General features: G+C 39.2%; 2 protein-coding genes across 4 annotated transcripts; one reads left to right on the plus strand and one right to left on the minus strand.

Annotated features, from left to right (window-relative positions):
* Window positions 1-601: 601 nt before the first annotated feature.
* On the minus strand, window positions 602-4,322 carry LOC118495117. Of its 2 annotated transcripts, none has more exons than XM_036001563.1 (4): window positions 4,039-4,322; window positions 2,922-3,035; window positions 1,505-1,547; window positions 602-1,259 (listed from the first exon to the last, which is right to left on the minus strand). In XM_036001563.1, exons 1-4 carry the CDS (start codon window positions 4,090-4,092, stop codon window positions 1,123-1,125), a joined length of 348 nt encoding a protein of 115 aa, XP_035857456.1. In that variant the 5' UTR covers window positions 4,093-4,322; the 3' UTR covers window positions 602-1,122. The 2 variants fall into 2 exon arrangements, with proteins under 2 accessions (XP_035857456.1, XP_035857455.1); XM_036001562.1 differs by having other exon boundaries at window positions 602-1,322; window positions 4,039-4,319.
* Window positions 4,323-6,193: 1,871 nt separating this feature from the next.
* Window positions 6,194-16,718, plus strand: si:dkey-202l22.6 (up-regulator of cell proliferation). Of its 2 annotated transcripts, XM_031296714.2 has the most exons (4): window positions 6,194-6,433; window positions 8,336-8,474; window positions 11,434-16,117; window positions 16,254-16,718. In XM_031296714.2, the coding sequence occupies exons 2-4, from the start codon at window positions 8,432-8,434 to the stop codon at window positions 16,387-16,389; spliced, it is 4,863 nt and encodes a 1,620-aa protein (XP_031152574.1). In that variant the 5' UTR covers window positions 6,194-6,433; window positions 8,336-8,431; the 3' UTR covers window positions 16,390-16,718. The 2 variants fall into 2 exon arrangements, with proteins under 2 accessions (XP_031152574.1, XP_031152575.1); XM_031296715.2 differs by lacking the exon at window positions 6,194-6,433 and having other exon boundaries at window positions 8,336-8,478.
* Window positions 16,719-20,328: the final 3,610 nt, after the last annotated feature.

Genomic DNA, 20,328 nt, shown 5'->3' on the forward strand with positions numbered 1-20,328 from the left:
AAAAGAAATCAGCTCTGCATAGTGCCTGATTGATTGAATTCCAACATTTAATATGTAAAAAAATCTTTAAATTGTCATACATAAAGTGGCCTTTAGTGACCTAAAGTATTTAAAATTAAACAAACAAATACACAAGACATTATGAAATAAATAACAATATGAATGAATACAGACAAAATATAACTAATGAAATTGTCAAATAATCTAATACATTTTCAAAACTCGTCTTTTTGCCAGTCAAGACAAACAAGGTAGAGCCAGTGATGTGATTGGCTATTGCTTTGTTCTGGATGAATGGACAGCCAATTATTATTATTTTGATTATTTCATGTTTATTTATTTTATTTTATCCATATGTTTTATTTATTCATGTGTTAGTTTAATGTCTTATCTATTTAATTCTGAACACTTGAGGTCTCCATACAGCCTCTTCAGAATGATATATGAATATATTCCTGAAAAAGAAAACCACTGCATGGAGTCCATTAAGGCTACTATTGCATTTTCGATGAACCAACTGACATGTAGTTCATTGATGAGATGATTCAGAACCTGGCTAAAACACTAGAGGGCATCATCCTGCAATAAAACACAGCAAAATCTTACAGAGGAGTTTATTGAAATAGGTTGGTAAAATTTGACATGTTTGTTTTTGAAAGATACACAGTATTGACACATTATTTGATTATTATTTTGTCCATATTTATTTAGTCAAAACAGTTATATATATTCACAGCATACTCAGTCACTCACACACTCTCACAATCACTCTGTCATCACAGCACATCAAAACTAACATTCATTCAGATGTACAGTGTATTATAACATAGTTAATCTATTATTAACATAGAATTTTAAATATTACAAGGAGCTGTTTTTTCATGACTTATGTACTTATGTATGATGTAAGCTATTACTGTATATTTTTGTCTATGCTGTATCACTCATCCAGGAGCTCTCCTAAGTGTTTATCATGAAGTTTGAATGTATGGACATTTGCATATGAGTGCATATATACATTTGTGTATCCATCCCATCCCAGAGTTCATCCATCGCTTGGTGGATCCACATATGTCCTACCTCAGGCTTAAAGCACCGGCACCACTACCACTCCTTGTCCATCTACTTGCTGTTCTTGTGCTTCTTCTGTTGGAACTTCCTGAAATGGGTCTGGATGGTGGCAGCAGCCTTCTCAACTTCAACAGGGCTGAGCGGAGGAACAGCGGGCATGGCGCACGTCCCATTGCTGGCATTGGATTCTGAGCACGACAGGACACAGGGGACAGCCAGAGAGGCAGAGGCAATTGCCATGGAGACATAGTCTGTAGCAATGATCAAATTCAAACACATGGTTTCCATATTAGCCTTGGTTCAAGTGGGCTATTTTTCCGGTTAAAGTTTGATTCAGTCAGATTTGGCACTTGATTTGAATCAAGTATCTTTAAGATTAATTCATATTGCAGAAACATAGCCTGCATTTAAATTAATTAACAGTGTTACTTACTCTTTCTATACACCCCTATGCTGTTCCTCCTGAGGCCATCAAACTGTCAATAAAGCAGAATAGTTGTGTGTTAGATGAAAAACTCACTGACGCACAGAGGGGAAAAAAAGGACAAGATGGATGAGATACCGGTCAGGTTTGACAATAATCAACGTTACAATCTTATTTTGAACTTGGGTGAAACATTGCTCACATACCACTGACAGTACACAATCACATGCACACATGTCAGTCACACCGGCGCTTCTGCTAAATTCTTTAATTCAACTGTACAACATGTGCAGTACAGTTAGAGTAATGACCTCAAACACAAATCCTCTTGATTGGGATTACTGCTCAAGAAGAGCAGCGGCAGGGAAGCCAGACACTGAGGACTGGACAAGCTTAGCCTGCTTACTGTCAGTTTGGCTGTGTGCCTGCATTCAGTCCCACACACTGGCTCCATTACCTTCTCAATGAGGTCCTCTCTCCTTTTACCAGAGCCCCTAAGATGAATTTAAACTTAGGCCAGTGTAAGACACGAAAAGTATTTCTTCGCCTCTGCCTCTGTTTTTGTTTTTAACTTCCTGTTTCCTCTGTGGATGTATTTTGTGGGCAAATGTGTTCTTTTGCCTTCGCTTCTCAGCACCTGTGCCCTCGGTTAACCACCAAAGTTCCTCTTGCTGCTGCGCTCCAGCTCCAGCGCCTGTTTGTCTTTTTATTTGCCATATTCATCTTTATAAAAGGTCTATGTCAGAAGTAACCTTCAAACCAGTTACCTTAAACTAAGAAAAAGGCACTAAAAACTCCACACAGACAGCTGAACTACAGTTTATGCGTAGGACATCAGAGGTGAGCCGTTTTGACTGAAATGTGCTCCTTGATTCAGAAAGTAAAAGCCTGAAGAAAAGCCAAATAATTGAAGTTGTGGAGTTGCTCTATGCACAAAGACTTATTGATTCACTGAGAGTGATTCACTGCAAGGGCAAAAGATCAGTGTTTCACCGAGTCTGATGCACTCAATTTTATTTTTTACTTCCGGCTGTTGCTGTTTGAGTGCAGAGGGAACAAAAGTGATCTCTCTCTTGTAAATCATATTCATTTTCTTTGCAGTCCTCCTCTGAGACACTATAATCAAATGTAGAACAGGTGACCAAGCTAACATGCTCGCGAGCTGAGTCAAGCTTGACTGCTGAACTTTCCACATGCTCTGTCTCACCATTAGATAACAGAAGATTAGAAAGAGATAATTTATGAGTAATAATTCCAGCCTTACTTGTCTCCAGAAGAGAGGATGTGGTTATAGTGTGTGTATTAGTCATATGCAGAATGAATGTGCGTCGTACCAGCTGTTAGGAATCAATTGCATTCGTGCGTCAGCATGGCGATGTGTGTGCGACAGCAACTTTACTGAGGTCCAGATCTCATTACAACTAACCTCATCTGCTTTGCTGCTCCTCCGACTGTGTGACACTGAGTGAACCTGCCAAGGCAAAGGCTGGGACAACATGTAAGGCAAAGGCTCTTGTTGCCGTGCAAACCGCACCCCTATCTGAAAGTGAAAAGGAGTTTGGGTTAAAGGTGTCAGTGTGTAAATCAAAGTGTGCAATAGAGCTGGACGATTAATCGAAAATGTATTGACATCAAAATTCTGAAGCTGTTATCGACGTATTTTTCCCATGACGATAATTTTGATAATTTTTATAAAACTAAAACTAAAAACTAAAATGTGACTTTTTTCACAAGACATTTTCATTTCAAGCAATGTGTGCTTTCATTTCAATTTTATACATTTTCAATAAATAGCCATAATAGTTCCCACTTTGTGTGTTTCCTTCAATTATTTTTAAAATCACAAAAATAAGCACTTTTGAATTAGAAAAAATATCTCACCTTCAATATTTAAGCCTATTTACACTACAAACCTTGTCAATGAACTATGAGGACAAAAAAAACGAATCACAATTTTTTAAAATTATCGTTCATGTATCGTTATCGAGGTAAAATGTGCAATTAATCGTGATTTAGATTTTAGGTCATATCGTGCAGCCCTAGTGTGCAACATAAGTGACCTCATCACTCAACTTACCTCTCTCCCCTTACCCTGGCTCTCTACATTTACTAATCAAATAAATGTAAAAAAAATTCAATTTTCAGTACAGTTTGGCCTACTGAAGTTTCTTGGTGGTAATTGTCTTTTGACTGCTGACCTGGTAAATATTTTATTTTTTAGAAACACGAGTATTAGATGTTACATAATTAGCAGAGAGGAATAAGCTATAATAATGCTGCCAATTAAGCTTGGTTTAACATCACATTAATCACATTATGATGTTGTCACTATAAACCTAATTTATATTGGGCACTGACGACATGCTGGGTGAGAAAACCACAATGCTATGGTTAAAGGAAAAACACACAGCACTTTTCCCACTAGTGTATTTCTTCTCATATTGAAATATTCTTTATATTTGTCAATACATGATAAATCAAAATGTTCAAAGTAATAAACAGAATTTATATTTATATTCCACCTATCATTATAATCATCTTACCGATTCTACGACTCTGACCACCATATACATGGCTGTTAGCATGGTGACCAACATCTTGACCAATGCTTCTTTAGTGTCTCTGTTAATCCTTAATGTTCTCCTTGGTTTTCGACAACTTTCAACAGTCCTGCTGAAGAAACAGATCCGAGCAATCAGGAATGAAACGCAGGGCTGCTCAGAGGAAGGACAATTGATTGCAGTGTTGAGTATGTCCCATCACACAACTTTCTCAGGTACACACAAACACACACTCACACATAAACATGTCACACACTTCATTCTCACAGTCTCTGACACATGAGGGTAAGACCACTAAAGAGCTTTGCAGGACAGAAATAGAGAAGCAGTAATCTTTTTCTTATTACGTATCCCTCAGGTGTGCTTTCATCTCTCCAGCAGAAGGGGTTGGATCAGGTTTTATTTTTTATTTATTTTAATCCCATGTTGGATTTAGACTTTACGGATCATTTGCTTTACATATAATTTTATTTTCCTTCAAGCTCAAATGTCTTATACTGATTATACAAACCCATGTGTTACACTGGTGTGAATTAGAAAGAAGTTCCCAAACAAGTTGACATTTTGACATATAGGTACCACTTTCTAATAAGACACACTTTACGAAGTGTTTATAAATTGTAACAAATGAGTTTGAGTTGAATAATTACTAAATAATTTACTCATGCTTTATAGATAATATATGAGCATTAACAAGAACACATTTGGGCTGGCCTGGTTGTGAAAATCCCTTTGCCTGTTATTTATCATTTTTATTTGGGTTATAAATGTTGGTAACCATTAATAACCTTAATAAATTGTTTATAAATGGATTTTGGTCCAGATCTTCCGCAGCCCTCTTTCAAAATATAAGTGGACATACAGTCTAATCAGACAAAGGGATTTTTCACAAACTGGCAATCCCTAGGTTGCTTACGTTGGGTTGGGTTTAGCTTCAGTAAGTAATTTATTAACCATTAATAAAGCATTAGTTACAATTAATAAACCTTTTATAAATTGTGCCTGATTAGAAAGTGGTAGCAACAGATAAGATTGAAAGATGGATGTAAAAAGTATAAATCTAATAAAATAAATGCATTAAACTTAAAATAATTATTAAAGATTTCAACTGCAAATCTCCTTTGCCCTCTTGTAATTATTATTATGTGAAGGGAAGAAGGGTGACAAATTGGAAAGAAGCACCAAGTTTGAATCCACCTGGATTTGCAAACTGAAAATCAGCATATCTGCCGCAAAGGTGTCTGAGTTAAATCTAGTCTTTTCCTTTTACTCCAAATACATCAGGACATTTAAAATAAAAATGTTGTGAATATACAGTAATGTAGGTTTTCTGCATTGTGTGGGGTCGGGGTAATGTTAGATTCTGTAAAACATTTTATTATTTTACATTGCTTTTTATTGTAATCGCCGTATTCCCATGATTTATGTGTGTGCTTTTAATGGCTGACTGCCAGCCACACTTCTTTTGTGATAATAAAGTTGAGGTTAAGTACAGGATACCATATTTTGCAATATGGTGTTATGGGTAAAAGGGTTATGCCATAGGGGTTTCTAAGAAAATATGGTGAGGCTAGATGGCGAATAAGCTTTCTATAAAAAAAAAATGGAGCAGGTCAGAGGCACACAGGTGCCTGACCATGCAAGGCTCTCTATGTCAGAACCTTAAAATTAATTCTGAATTTGATAGGAAGCTAATGTAAAAAGGATAAGATGGGAGTGATAGGAGTCGGCTGGACGTTGTCATCAGCCTTGTAGCAGCATTCTGGACCATGAATGGATCCTGGGATAACTTGCTGAGGCAGGTGAAAAGGGAATTGTAGTAGTCCAGCCAGGATGATATAAAAGCATTAATGATCATCCCTAGCTCAGATTGTGATACAACAGACCTGAGTTTGGCACTGTTTCTAATTCTAATTGGAAGAAAGGATGTACGGGTACTTATTGGTAGTTATCAGATAGACCTATATCTGAGAGATCACACATGACTAGGGTTTTTTGTGCGTCATTGTGTGGAGCCTCACATCTGACCCCTGCAGATCAATGATAATACTTTGGACAGGTGTCTGTGATTACATTTCACCATGGCTCTGCACTGTGAAAGAGACACTGTAAGCTGCTATCTGAGTATCAAGCCTGCCAAGTGAAGAAGTTTTACACAATGACTAGTGTCACTTATTTACTCTTGCCTACGTGTGCTGTGAGTCTGTGTGCGTGTGACTGATGTACATTTTGTTCTTAGATAAAAGTGCAGGAATGTGTCTTATCACTGAACAGTCAGGTATAAGGGCTCTCCTGCCAGACACACAACCACAGCGGGGGTGACACATACAATGTGAAGGATACTTCTTTTACCAAGCAATTGTATGAGCAAAAATAGGTAAGAATATTATGATTTTATTCCAAATTCTACCACTACAATGCCACTGTTACAGAGATATTGAAATATTTGCATTAAGAATAGCATTAATATATTGGCTGCATACTTGTTGCATGAGGAGAAATATTTTTTGTGCTTAAGGGTATATTACATCAAACACTATATTTAGGCCAAGTCGAAGATAGCAGATTCAGTAATTTAAAAAAGCAGAGCACATTCACAAACTGGATTACAGCCCATAATATTTACCTGACTGAACAGGCAATGTTCTTTTTTCTCTTATTTCAGAAGAAATATAAATGAAACCTGGGGTTTATATGCATTATTAATACACTAATATAATAATAAATGCAATACACTTTCTATTAAGGTAACAAAATTACAGTAACAGACATCTAACAAGTTTATAACAATATAATAAAATAATAATAAGCCATAAGAACAGACTGCTAGATACTATGTTTACAGTATGAACAAGTGTATAATAGTTAATTCCAACTATATTAGAATGTGAAAGCTAAATGATTGTGAACACTTGTGAATCCTGATAAACCTCAAAAAATCAGTAATTAATGATAACTTAATTAATAAACTATTGCTAATTCATTATTATTTCTCACTTAGTGTTATGTTTTCTATTAGTTCATGAATGACATAAGGCAAACATGATTCAGATCACATTTTACCCAAAAATTCACACCCATGTCACCTGCCATTTAAACAGTGGTAAAAAGGAATTCCTCTAAGTCGCCATTCTCTCAAGTATGCTACTTTCTGCTCCACTTTATACTCCACATACGACATCGAGGCTGTCTGACAGTTGGAGTTACCAGTTACTTTTTACAGATAAAAATTTCACATTGAGATCAGATTATAAAACACAATGCATTAAAGAGTAAATCAGCGGTTGCCAACCTTTTTTAACCTGTAACCACTTATGATAAAAAAAATATCAGTGTGCACTTTTTGGTCCTGGTCATGTTTCAGATGTCTATATGTATGAGTTGTTAGCAGTTTTACCAAATAGATATTTTCCCTCTAAACTTCTCACATGATGTTATTTAAATAACAACAAATATAGGAATATATTAGAGAAGTTAGGTTTATCCATTTTAGGCTACTGTAGAAACAAGGCTCTGTGGAAAATGATCCGCTCCCTAAGTAGATATGAAGGGCTCCTTTTCAATTCAATTATGAATATTATTTTCCATATCTACTAATAGAGCCCATTAAATCCTACACACTGGTGCTTTAAGTGGAATTTTAAATGCATGACTTTCTCTTGTAATGGAGTATTTTTACATTGTGAAATTTATACTTTAATCTAGTGTTAGCTAAAATCAAAAGTCACAATAGATGCTATCCAAACTGGTAAACTGATGTGTTTTGTGGTGAGTTATACTAAATGACATTCCTTACTTTCACAAACCTCATTAATTTTAGCACCATTGGAAAGCAGCCAAACTCCAAACTAAGCTGAATCTAGAGCGCTGTAAGCTTTAAGCCGTAAAATGTTAAAAAAAAATAAGGTAGGCTAGTCACCTCAATGTTGAGCTATCAGTGGTGCTTTATCTTTCTGACAGTCACTATATCAGCATATCATGTTCAGCTATGATTCAGGTTGTATATTAGTGAAAAGAAAAATGAAACAGGGAGGAAATTCCTGCTTCAGTGAAGCATTTCAGGAAGATAAAAGTCTGGTTAAACCAGCCTCATCCGTACTTTCCACAATGAGCAGTCCCTTGAGACAGCAGGCTACAACATACTCTCATCTATTGTAGGACAACACAGGTTTTCACATTTACATATGGTATTAGTCCAAAGAAGCTTGCAGATACTTTTGATTGTGTTGTGCTGCCTTTTGTATGTCAGTAATGTTTATGTTATGAATTTTAATCACAGGTTTCGAGTAAACACTCCACATTGCCAGTGATGTGGCTGACCAGAGAAGAAAAACTCATTTAAAACAAAGAGGAGAGACACTCAGCTGGATTTATCATGTCACTCAAGCTTCCTAAGAGGCTGAGCAGCAAAAAGAAAAGTAAGTTTCCTTTTTATTTTTCATGAGTTGTGTAGCATAGAAATGCGTTTCATTTTGAAAGGACTTTTTTAACATACCCAAATATGCTGTAGATTAATCGACTAAGATGTATTGATAAAAACACCAGTCTAACAATTTTAAAGGAAGAAATAAATGGCAAACAGTATGACTTTGTCATTCTTTGGCTTGTGGCAATAGTGTACGATTGCATTAAACAAAAAAATAACTGCATCCGTTTTTGCACTAATTTGATTATCAGGTGTGTAGTTCTCCAGATAAATCAGTGGCACCTTGTAGAGATGCTGCTGCAGCAACCCAAGCAAACAGACTGTGTTACCCCTAAAAATGTGTATGTGTTTACCCTTATCCTCAGCTAATCCAAATATGTTTACATTCTACTGAAGTGAATGCTTTGGGTGATGATGCAAAATCTGTGTACAACAACCATGATACTAAATAATTTCGTTAGCTATCAAGTTTTATTTTGGAAGGTCTGTACATGCCATTAAGGAAGACAGAAATTGCCCTGGCTTTGGAAATAGATCAGAAATACTTTAAAGTGCCCATATTGTGAAAAAAATCACTTTTTCTGGGATTTGGGGTGTTATGTTGTGTCTCTGGTGCTTCCACACACACATACAAACTTTGAAAAAAATCCATCCATGCTGTTTAGAGTGAGATACGCTTTCTGAATGTGTCCTGTCTTCAGTCTCTGGGTGAGCTGTTCAAAATCGGCACGGCTTGTGACGTCACAAGCCGAAACGAGCAGGCTAACCGCAACCATTAGCTCGTAGCGTTAGCATGCTACCGCTAACGCTAGCATGCTACCTCGTTCTCAATAGCAAAGCACTGCTACAACACACACAAGTTCACCATAATCTACAAAAGAACTACTTCCATGTGCGTTCTCATTTAGAAGTCTCCCAGCTAATCCTGCCTTGTAACTGACTGAAGTTGTAGAAACAACCTTTCTTTTACTGTCTATGGAGCTAGCTAGCTGACATGAGCTACATCTGAGCTACTGCACATGTGCAGTGCAATCAAAGATAGTACAGAAGAACTCTGTACTATCTACTAACTCTACTACTAACTCTGTAGCTAAAACAGAGACCAGGTGAAAAGAGGATCTGCAGCAGTGAGAGAGAGCACTGCAGTACAACAAAAATATGGTGTTTTTTGAAAATTAAACCATGTAAACCTATTCTGGTACAACCTTAAAATACAATTATGAACCTGAAAATGAGCATAATATGGCTGCTTTAATAATCCCAGGGGGAAATTATTTTTGTTACCACTCCAGGTATACAAACAACATATATTATCCAAAACCTTCTGGCCAAGAGGATGTGCTTGGATAAAAGCACAGAATTGATTAATGCTGTAATGAATTTACCTATTAATGATAATTAGGTTGGTTGCAGCAAGTGTAAATTTGAAAGGTAATGGCACCACGAGATGGTACGTTTAATAAAGCTGCAGACACACTGACCAGACGCCCGACCCTCGGCAGAAAAGGCAGTTGGACTGATCAGTGTCCCCGAGTTAGTCAAAAAAATGCCTCGGAACACACCAAAGCAACGAGACATAATACGTCTCCATAACAGCAGGCGGCGCTAATCTGTATTGTCGCCCAAAAATGAAAACCGGTAGCTGATTGGACGAACGGGTCACATGGGTCTGGTTTCTCCAGAAATTCAAAGACAGACTGTCATGGCGGCTTGTTCAGAATACGATCTCATATTGTACTAAAATAGTTCACCAAAACGTGTTTCTGAAAACATTTTAAGCGAGAAATAGGCCGTGCAGTTGCTGAATCTGTCTTCATTTCAGATCAACAAAGGTCAGTTTAAAAGATTTTCGTCACATTTTGAGAGACTCTAGTCACTCTCATTCCGCTCCCCGTTTCCGGGTTAGCACTCAACCAATCAGATGGGTCATTTGAGTCTGACTGCCGGCAGTGCCCGCCCGCCCTGCCGATTATACATGTCAAATCGGCCAAAATGAAGGCCGACGGCCCCTTGGACGGACGACGGTACGGAACACACCAAACAGACTCGAGTCACTGACCTCGCCAGACTGTCCAACGGCCGATTATCGGCTCGGTGTGTCAGCACCTTAAGGGAAACACTGCTGATTTGTTTGCTTGTGTAGCGGAGAGACTCTGAGCTAAAATGTAATGACTAGTTAGCTATAGGGATAATGTGCCTTTTCTGTTTCTAAATGATATATGACATTTACAAACATTAACAAAATTAATAGGAAAAGTATTGTTAGTTTGATAATGAATTTTAAGATCTTAGATTTTAAGATAAAAATCTTTTGTTACTTGTGATTCAAATTAGTCTGAGGGAGCAGCTGAAAACTATTGCACAAATTAAGGATTGATTAAAAGCTTGGTACAAGTTTATATTCAAAGGCATGCACCACACAATCTATATGCTATGCTAAGTTAAAAATATTCAATTTTTTTTTTACATTTTCTACAAAAAAAACTAACTAACTTTGATTAGTTCACACTTTGAAGCCGTGCTTAGAATACAGGAGTTTTAAAATCCTAACCGATTTTGAAATCCGGTTGCAAAATGCACATAAGGAGAATCTTCACAAATATTCTTTTCTCTAATCTTAAACATGCACACACTACAAGATTTGAAAATAATGGCGCATCACAGTTTAGGAGACGCTGTCAACACAGGTTGTCGGTTCTTGGTTCTTGAGTGAGAACAGATTGGATTTGTGAACTGCTCACATTACCATTTCTCCACTGATTAACGGGAGGGCTAAATTGGGGATAAATCACCTGGAACTCCTGTAGTCTGAGCCTGGCTTTAGCCAAATTAAAGCAATTCTTTGGCTTTTTTCCTAATCATATACAATTCAATTCTTAACTATATTACTATGTAAGATTTAAAAATGTTGCTAATTCACAGGCTAAATAATTGATTATTTTTCAAACCAGAACCTCCAAAGGTCAATGCACAGGCAGATGTCCTAAATAAGATGGGCCTGGAGGCCTTCTGGACTACACCACTGGACCCAGCATCTATTTTGGACATCAGCACTTGGGCTCTGGAGAACCAGGAACCTATGGAGCCCAAGGATCTACCAAATGCTTTCCTCCAACGCCTTTGGCTGCTTAGCCCAGATGCCCGAAGTCCTTGCTGCAAACCTCTGCATGATGTTCTGAACAATGCCAACAAATCACCCGAGGAGATAATCAATGATTTCGGAGGAGAAAGCCAGAGTGCCATCAACCCTCTTGATCTTGTTGCAGCTGTCTTTATGTCTGCCAACACTTTCCTTCAGCAGGAGATGACTGTGCGCATGTTGCAATGCCAGTTTGCTGTGCCCCTGGTCCTTCCAAACATAGATCCAGAAGAACCTAGTCGCTTCCTTCTTTGGCCTTTGAGAGGTGCTGTAAGCCAATGGAGGTCTCATTTTCCGGATAATAACAGTAAGGTCTATGAGGGGGATTTGGCAAGTACATACATGCCTGTAGTTTCTTGTGTAAAGCTTGGTTACAGTGGTGTCTCTAAGTCCCAGGTACTAAACAATGTTATAAGTGGACTCAGATCTCCAAGTGACACATTTCTCCACAGGGGAATGGATGGAGGACAGCTTCCACGTAGGCTCTCCAATGGCCTGGTAGAGATTGGATGGTATCTTCCCACTGGAGACACTACCAGAGATATTTTCCCTGTCCCTGTGGTAATCTCTAACCTCCGTGGTGATGCCAGTTCACATGAGAAATGCCTCAGCCTTCTATGTAAAGTGTCTTCAGCTGTGGTTGTTTTCTGTGGGGATCTTAGGGAGAAAGAAAAACTAATTCTTGCCTCCTGCAAAAATATGGCCAGCAAACTCATATTGATTGACCTATCAGATGCTGAGAAGAATGAGAACAGAGTTGTGGGGTTTGCTGGTCCGAACCTTGAAGAATACATGGGGGTTCCCAGAGGATCAGTGCTGCAAGGGAGAGATTTGAGTGAGGAGGAACTGGCTAATAGGCTGTGTGACACCCTGAAAGATCTGTTACCAGATGAGCTAAAGCATGTTACACTTGAGGCAGCAGCAAAATTAGCAGAGGAGCTTGGCCTTAATGTAGATGAAGGGGCAGCGTGTGAGAAGGCAATGGCCAAAGTGGAGGAAGTATTGAGAGGTTTAGATGAGGGATCTGCTCAATTTAGAGAGAAACAGCTTCCTTTGCAGGGGCCTTCGTGGAGCAAACTTGCTGAAATAGAAAAGGAGGAGAGTAAACGGAGAAAAGAAGGAAAAGAAATTGATCCCCAACTGCAAAAAGAAAAGAAAGAAATCTTGGTAGAGTTGAGCAGCTACAAGATGACTCCAGCGATGAAGATTTTCACTGATACGCTTTTCACAACAGATACAGTGGAAAGAACTTATTTCCTCAGTTGGATGAAACTGAGGCTTTGGCTGAAGCAAATCGAAAAACTAAACAGTCCACAAGATCTATTCACAAACCTGCAGACAGAAATGAAGGATGGCATGCCAGAACATTATGAGCTCCAAAATGGAATCAATGACGACCTAGGGGACAGTGATAGTTTCTGCACAGATTCAACATTTGAAGAAGAAACAACTGAAGAGCAGCAAGTTTCTGAGCAACAACAAATGTGTCTAGATGTTTCCTTTGATCAGGTAGCATCATGTTCACAGCCTTTTGAACCTGATCCGTCCATGCTGGGACTGGAGCACTTTTTGCGTGAGATGGGCTTGATTTTTGAGCTAACACACATCAGCCCCGGCAGTGGGAGCCACAATGTGTTGCGTCTACCTAGCTTAGCTACAGACCTTCTTCTCTATGGAATTCCACTTGAACTAATGGATGGAGATGCCTCAAACATTCCCATCCGCTGGCTGGGTTGTGTCTTTGCAGAGCTTAAACGCCGCCTTCCTCAAGAACATTGCAGGACGCGAGTGCTGACAAACCTCGGAGTGCATCATGATAGGAACGCTGAGGTTCTATCTGCATTATTTGGGGTGAAATTTCCTGATGGAAGGAAAAGAGCCACCAGAGGGGTGTACATGTTTGCCCTGTGTCTCCCAGATAACCTCAGAAAGGACATGGAGTGTGATTTTCTGTTTTTAATTGATGTAGGTCTCTGCTCAATGTCTCTAGACAACAACACAAATATGCTGATCCACGACAATGAGATGGCCACTGTTGCAACAGGATTGAGTGATGTCTTAATGCAGAGCATCTCTTCACATGTGGGTACTGAGTTTGAAGCTAATTTCACTGTCATAGTCAATGCTCTCCTACGCATCAAAGAATGTGGCTCCATGCCCATTTGCCAACTCCTGGCCCAGGATGAAAGCATAAACAGCTTATTACAAGCATCACAGTTAAGACGTGTATCGGATATGCTTCAGACTGAGATTGGGGACAGAGGAACCAGCAATGCTAATAACCATTATGCAAAAACCACAAGCTCCATCACCTGTGTCAAAGGGCCTTGGTACAATATGTCCCTCTCTGAACCAATTGATACGCAGTATAGTAAGGCTGTGTTAAAGCTTAAGCAAAACCTGTTGGGGGCATTGAAAAAGTGTGCAGCCAACTCTGAAGCCAAAAGTCTGCCTGAATTTATGAGCCGTTTGTGTGCTGTTTGGGATACAGTGAAAGCAGAATCATTCTCCATTGGTATGCACAATACTGACATAGCTTTAGCCTTCTCTTTATTGTGCACAGAGTTTTCCCAGTGGGAGAATACTTTCCTGGAACACATTGAAAGCTGGCTTAATGGGGCAAGAAGGAAAATCTTTGCCACAAAGGCAAAGGCTGTAGACGCTTCGATCCAAAATGACCTTCTGAGTGAGCTAAAGGATGAAGCCAGAGAGGAAGTCAAAACAGAGGTGGACAAACTCAGGTCAAAAGGAGAGGCCTATTTGATGAAAGAAAACATTCTCAACATGAACACATTCAGGCCAATCCTAATGAGCAATATGGATGACCTTCAGGAGCGAGTAACTGAAGAGATAATAGAAAGGTTGGGGACAGTCAACGAGAGCCATTGTTCTTTAACACAGTTGGAAAAATTTGAGGGCTTACTGGAAAAAGAACAGGAATCCAAGCTACACACACTGTTAGAGAACAGCAAGTCAACCAAAGTTCTCCTTCAAGATACAGAGCTAGAAGAGGAGTTTGAGGGTGCATGGAGTAAGACGTTGTCTAACTTTGACTTCAGGCCTTCAGAGACAGATGATATTACTGCAAGAGTGACTGATATTTTGAAAGAGAATCTAATCAGCCGTGGTCTCCACAAACACATGAAAAAACTTGAAGTTAATGGCCAAAACCAGACAGCTAGCTTCCAAGTTTATGATGAGCACTTTGGATACCGCAGCAGATTAAAGCACATGTTTGAAGACAACAACAGACAGCAGAGGTTAGAAGCTCAACGGGTAGCATGCAATATCATAGAAGAATACAATCAGTTTGTTGCAGATAAATCTATCTTACCAGCAGATTTCTCTGACAGCTACGTTACAACACTGTTAGACAATGTTGAAAAAGCTTTAAAAGAAACATCAATGGAAATCAGATCAGCTTTTGAAGTGGAACTGAAAGTTTATCTCTGCAGCGCTGCATGCCAAGACTTTCAAAAACTACATGACCGCTATGCCAAGGACAGTGAGTTTTTGACAGGTATCACTGCAACTAAGAGTACCTACATGGCAGAGTTTATCTACCAGTTCAGAAAGAGAGACCAGTGCCAGAGAGTGGCTCAAGCGTTTACCTCCATGATCATCAAACCTACAGTGTTGGACTACATCTATAGACCACTGGGGATGTGTATTGTAGAAGAAATCCAGGCTAAAGCCCAGCAGTATCAGTCCCCACGCGCCTTCCACCAAAGCTTTCTGGAAGAGCTTATAGAGGAGGACTGCTTTGAAAGCTTCCTGGAATATTTGCTTTCCTATGAAAACATCAGAGTGAGGAAGATCCAGGAGACAGTGGTGGCTCACCTCTCTGAATCAACCAGTTTGAATAAATGGAGACAACAGAGACTTGGAGAAATCATCGGAAAGACTGCGGCAGCAGTGAGCCAAGCGGCAGAAGGTACCAATGGAGTGCTGAGTGATACAAAGCCGCTGTTGGAGAGAGTGTGCCTCACTTTAGAGAGCGATGGAGATGTGGATGTCAGTAGGGCCTCTCTGGATGGGCCTTTTTTCAGTATCACCACAGAATGGGATCGCTTTGTCACATGTTTAATGGAGTTACTGGCTGTAATGCGGTTGGACCTAGCCCAGGAGTTCTCCCAAAATGTGGATATCACCCAACTTCTTCAGTGCCTTCCAATTCAGCCACAATGCTTCCTCTTGAGCAGAGTGAGAGGCTGTGACCAGCAATGTCCTCTCTGCGGAGCCCCCTGTGAGCTGAACGAGATGGGGCATGAGGTTCACAGGGCTCTGCTCCACAGGCCCAAAGACATGTTACCCCATGACTCAGGTTCTCTGTCCTGTCCTCTCAGTTGCCCTGAAAGCATGACAGAGGACAACCCAGGCATGAGCAAAGACACAGAAGACATGTCTGTGGCACGCAGGGTCCTCCATTCCCTCTACCCAGACTGGATCATCTCCCCTGAGGACCCGAACAGCCAGATGCCTAGTGCTTACTGGAGGTACTGTGTGGTTTATTTAGACTTAACAATCATAATCATAATGTCTCTTACATTATCTTAAATTGTATGGACCAGTGTAAATATCGTTAGATGCAAATCTTACTGAACTTAAAGCTAAATAATCTTTAATTTACAGGTATGTGTTGGGGAGGTTCAGTGAGAGGTTTGCAAAGGAATACAAGCAGGGGCCAACAAAGATTCCTGAGGAGTGGAAGACGATCACTAAGGAGGAGGCATTGTACAGTCTGAAGGAGGCCTTCCTACCTGAATGATGGTGATATTAGGACTGCCCTGTGCCTATATCCTATGTGTACCTATGTTGTCTATATACATACATACATAGTACATGTGACATTTTATTGATCAAGTTCAGGTTTTATCTGGTTTAGAAGTCTTTTTTCTATTTTTATCTATCTATCTAGGATGCTGATGATGATGATGCTGATGATGATGATAATGATGATGATGATAGTGGATAGAATGTTAATCAAATGGACGATTCATTTAAAACACTGATAACTGAGTTGTTTGTTTTTTGCCTTTTCTTTTTATCATTTGCTTATAAAGGTGCTCTAAGCGATGTTGGGTGAGGGCACTTCTTGTTGACATTCAAAGTATTTTCAAACAAAATGAGGCTAGCTCGCCCCTCCCTCCCTCCCCCTCATCCCGTCCCCTCTCCCTCCCTTCCGTGCTTCCGCGCACTAACCCCCCAACCCCCACCCCCAAATCCTTCTTGTAGGTTATTGGCTGGAAGACTGTTTGTTATGTTTCGTGGTGCAGGTTGGCACAGTTTGTTTTTGTTGCCGTTTGTGGAGCCTGGGCTGTCTACAGAGACTGCGTTTTTTTTACAGCGTGTTCGGGGGACAGGAAGCTCGCGGATAGTGAGGAGATGTTTGCTGTATGTGACAAAAAATATTGTAGCCTAAAAAACGCATGACATCGCTTAGAGCACCTTTAACATATTGTTCTATAAAATATATTGTAAATGTTGACTTGTCATTATCTCACTTTCCTCCACTGCCTCCTGATGTAACAAGACAATGTGAACCATGCATTAAAAACCTGTGATATTTAAAATAAAAATGGTTTACCTTTTAAACAGTTGCCATATAAACAGGTATATAAATGTAATGGGATTTAGAGAAGGGCAGAAATGTAAAATATGTCAATCAATATATCAAATATCTTGTCTCATCTTTTTCTCACTATATATCCAGCAGTGATTTTACAGTATGCCTATTCCACTTGTTCAGTGTTTTGAAATGAGTAACTAGAGTATAACTGTTAGCCTTTTGTTTTATAGACAGACATATGGTTATGACACAACATTTTAACTACAAAGATTTTACAATATTCAAGTGAAACATAAATGATAAAACATTAAGTGTAATTATGAATAAAACTACTTTGCAAAATATTTATTCTCTTTTTGCTTCATTTGAACTAAAACTGTCACACATGCTAAAATGTGCTCCACGTTTCAGTCCACAGACTGTAATAGGATTTAGGTGTTTTGCAGATTTCCCTTTCAAATACTGCATTTGAACTATGTCTTTCTTGCTAACAAAGCTGATATAATTATAGCATTATAGGATAAAGTGTGGACTCCAACAATCACATCAACACAGTAGCCACTAACTCTTCTTTTATGAGCACAGACAGGGTCCTCTAATGTGCTTCATCAACTTGACTACTCTCCACTGTGGAGTCGTGCACTGAAGTTTCCATGTCCCTACTTGGCCAATCAAGACAGAGTTTGCCTTTCTTATGGAACCAGATGTTTACTTTATTGATCCTACTCGGCATTAAGTAAATCAGAGGGAAAAGTCAAATGTTGAAATCCACAAGAGGGCAATGTGGGATGGAGGAATCCCTGACAGCTCAACGCTGAGATGTAAAAACAGGGTTCATTGGTTTTATATACCAGACCTGACCTGCTAATGTACCAATCTATTTATTCTAATTGTACAGGATTATTTATTTAATGATTGTTTAGTTAAGTTACAGCAAAATAAGTATGTTTATGTGTATTCCTGATACAGAAGATACAACTGCCCTTTTAGAAGATATTTACATAGAGTAAAATACATTGACAGTGACAGTGACTTACAGTAACTGGACAGATCTCTTCAGACAGGTCATCTCTGGCCTTTAGCTTGGATTCTGTACAACCACGTGACCACAAGGATCTCAGGCTGCATGTGAAGGCTTAAAAGCTCAATAGGTGCTAGACTCTGAGCAAGGTGATATAGTGCTTTAAGAATTATCTTATTTTGGTGGTATAAAGCCTGGCAGCAGATATTTAAACTATCTGCAGCACTTTTAGTTGCACAAGAGGACCAGGGAGTCCCAAACCCTATTTCATTAGTAATTTGACATGCCCTCCCTCACTTCTCCTAAGCACTGTAATAAGCAGCACTGCATTTCATGCATATAATGCAAAAGGTCAGAGAATTTCTACATGCCACGTTGTCTTTATGCCACACTTGTTTCACATATTGTGAGCTGTGCAGTACAAGTGCAATAATTTACACTTCTTTTAGGTCAAAGTAACTTCTTCCTTTATCCTTTATTAATAACATGGACAACTGTTATTTTTATCCTTCCCTATTTTCATTCACTTCCTAAATAGCATCATCACTGCATTAACATTACATCACATTGTCTACACTGAAAACATGATGTTATGTATATATTGTAACAGTTTATTGGCACAGTTGTATACACACATAAACACCCACACCAACATAAAAACAAAATATCCCAACAGTGACCTTTAATTCATAGTTGAATGACATCAACTAAGGTTTTATCCCCACAGCACCTCTGATACTGACTAGATAAAATGAAGGGAGGGCAACAAAAGTTAACATCAGGTGGTTTGTGTTTTCAACTGGCTAGCAAGACATACTCTAATCTCCTTTTTTTCCGGCAAATTATTTAAATGACATATTTGGAATCCCACCATGTTTTTAGGTTTATTTTTCCCAGTGAATTACCTCCTGCAGTTGTGTCTGTTTTGATGCTAAATCACATTAAGAGCCAATCTGCCTTGCAGCCAGGTGGAGAAAACAAAGCTTTACACACAGCAGCATGCCAGAATAAGTATGAAATCGTACATGGCAGATTGATTAAGCTTTGTGTGTTTTCGAGACACACCTGGAAGATGCAAAAATAGACAGATATATCATCTATCATGGTCTATTAGGATAAAGGGATTATGTCTGTACTAATATGCTATTCAGCTTGGGTATTCATTGCTGGAGTAATTGTGGCACAAGGTTCAGCTTAAAGGGATAGTTCAGATATTTTTAAAAGTCTCACAATAACACTAATTACAGCAACTCCTGTGTTCTGCGAGGTAAAATTACTGTTTTTGTCAAAGGAGCCCGGTGGCTTTGAAGAGAGCACAGATGGACATAATGGCTTCAGTTCCCCGTCGGAAAGGACTGACGGTAGTCTCGCTTTGCCAGAAACTCCTCCAAAGTGCGCTGAAGGAGGGTCTGGCTACTCCACATAGGATTCGGGGATGGGAGAAAAACGTGCTCTGAAATGGCATTTCTTTAAACCAATCAGAATCGTCATGGATGGTGCTAAACTCCGCACAGAGCCGCTGCAAAATAGTCATGCAAGAGAAAACTCAGATTGGACAGATAGTCTAGCTAGCTGTCTCAATTTACCATGCAGAGGTTGTAGGAGCATTTAACCATACATATTGTTGTGCTTCTAAGGTGCACTCCCAGGTGAGGACTTCTTCACTGTAATAGATAGTAATAACTTCACAGACACAGTAAGTTAAACACACAATAGGCTTCAGCTGAAGGAGAACAACACTTCTTCTTACAGGCTCCTCAGCCTGCACTAACCAAGTGAGTTCTGATCTCTCTTCCTCTTACCGCCCTTTTTATTGGGGTTCAAACACACACACATACGTTATAGGCTACACCATATGTTGAGGCTCGGGTCAAAAGGGCACGACATGTTCTTTAACCTACTTCAAACCAGTTTTATGATACTTCCCTGCTCGGACCCCCTGTTGCTACATCCTGTTGCTACATCCTGTTGCTATCTCCTGTAATAGGTGAAGAGAAGAGATATGTGTGCATGCAATTAAGTGAGAGCAACATATAGAAACTGAAGTATATATAATAAAACTGAAGTATATAAGAATATTTGATGTATTATATTCCACAATTCCCCCTTTTGAACTC

Source organism: Sander lucioperca, chromosome 5 (genome assembly GCF_008315115.2).
Source record: "Sander lucioperca isolate FBNREF2018 chromosome 5, SLUC_FBN_1.2, whole genome shotgun sequence".
NCBI lineage: Eukaryota > Metazoa > Chordata > Actinopteri > Perciformes > Percidae > Sander > Sander lucioperca.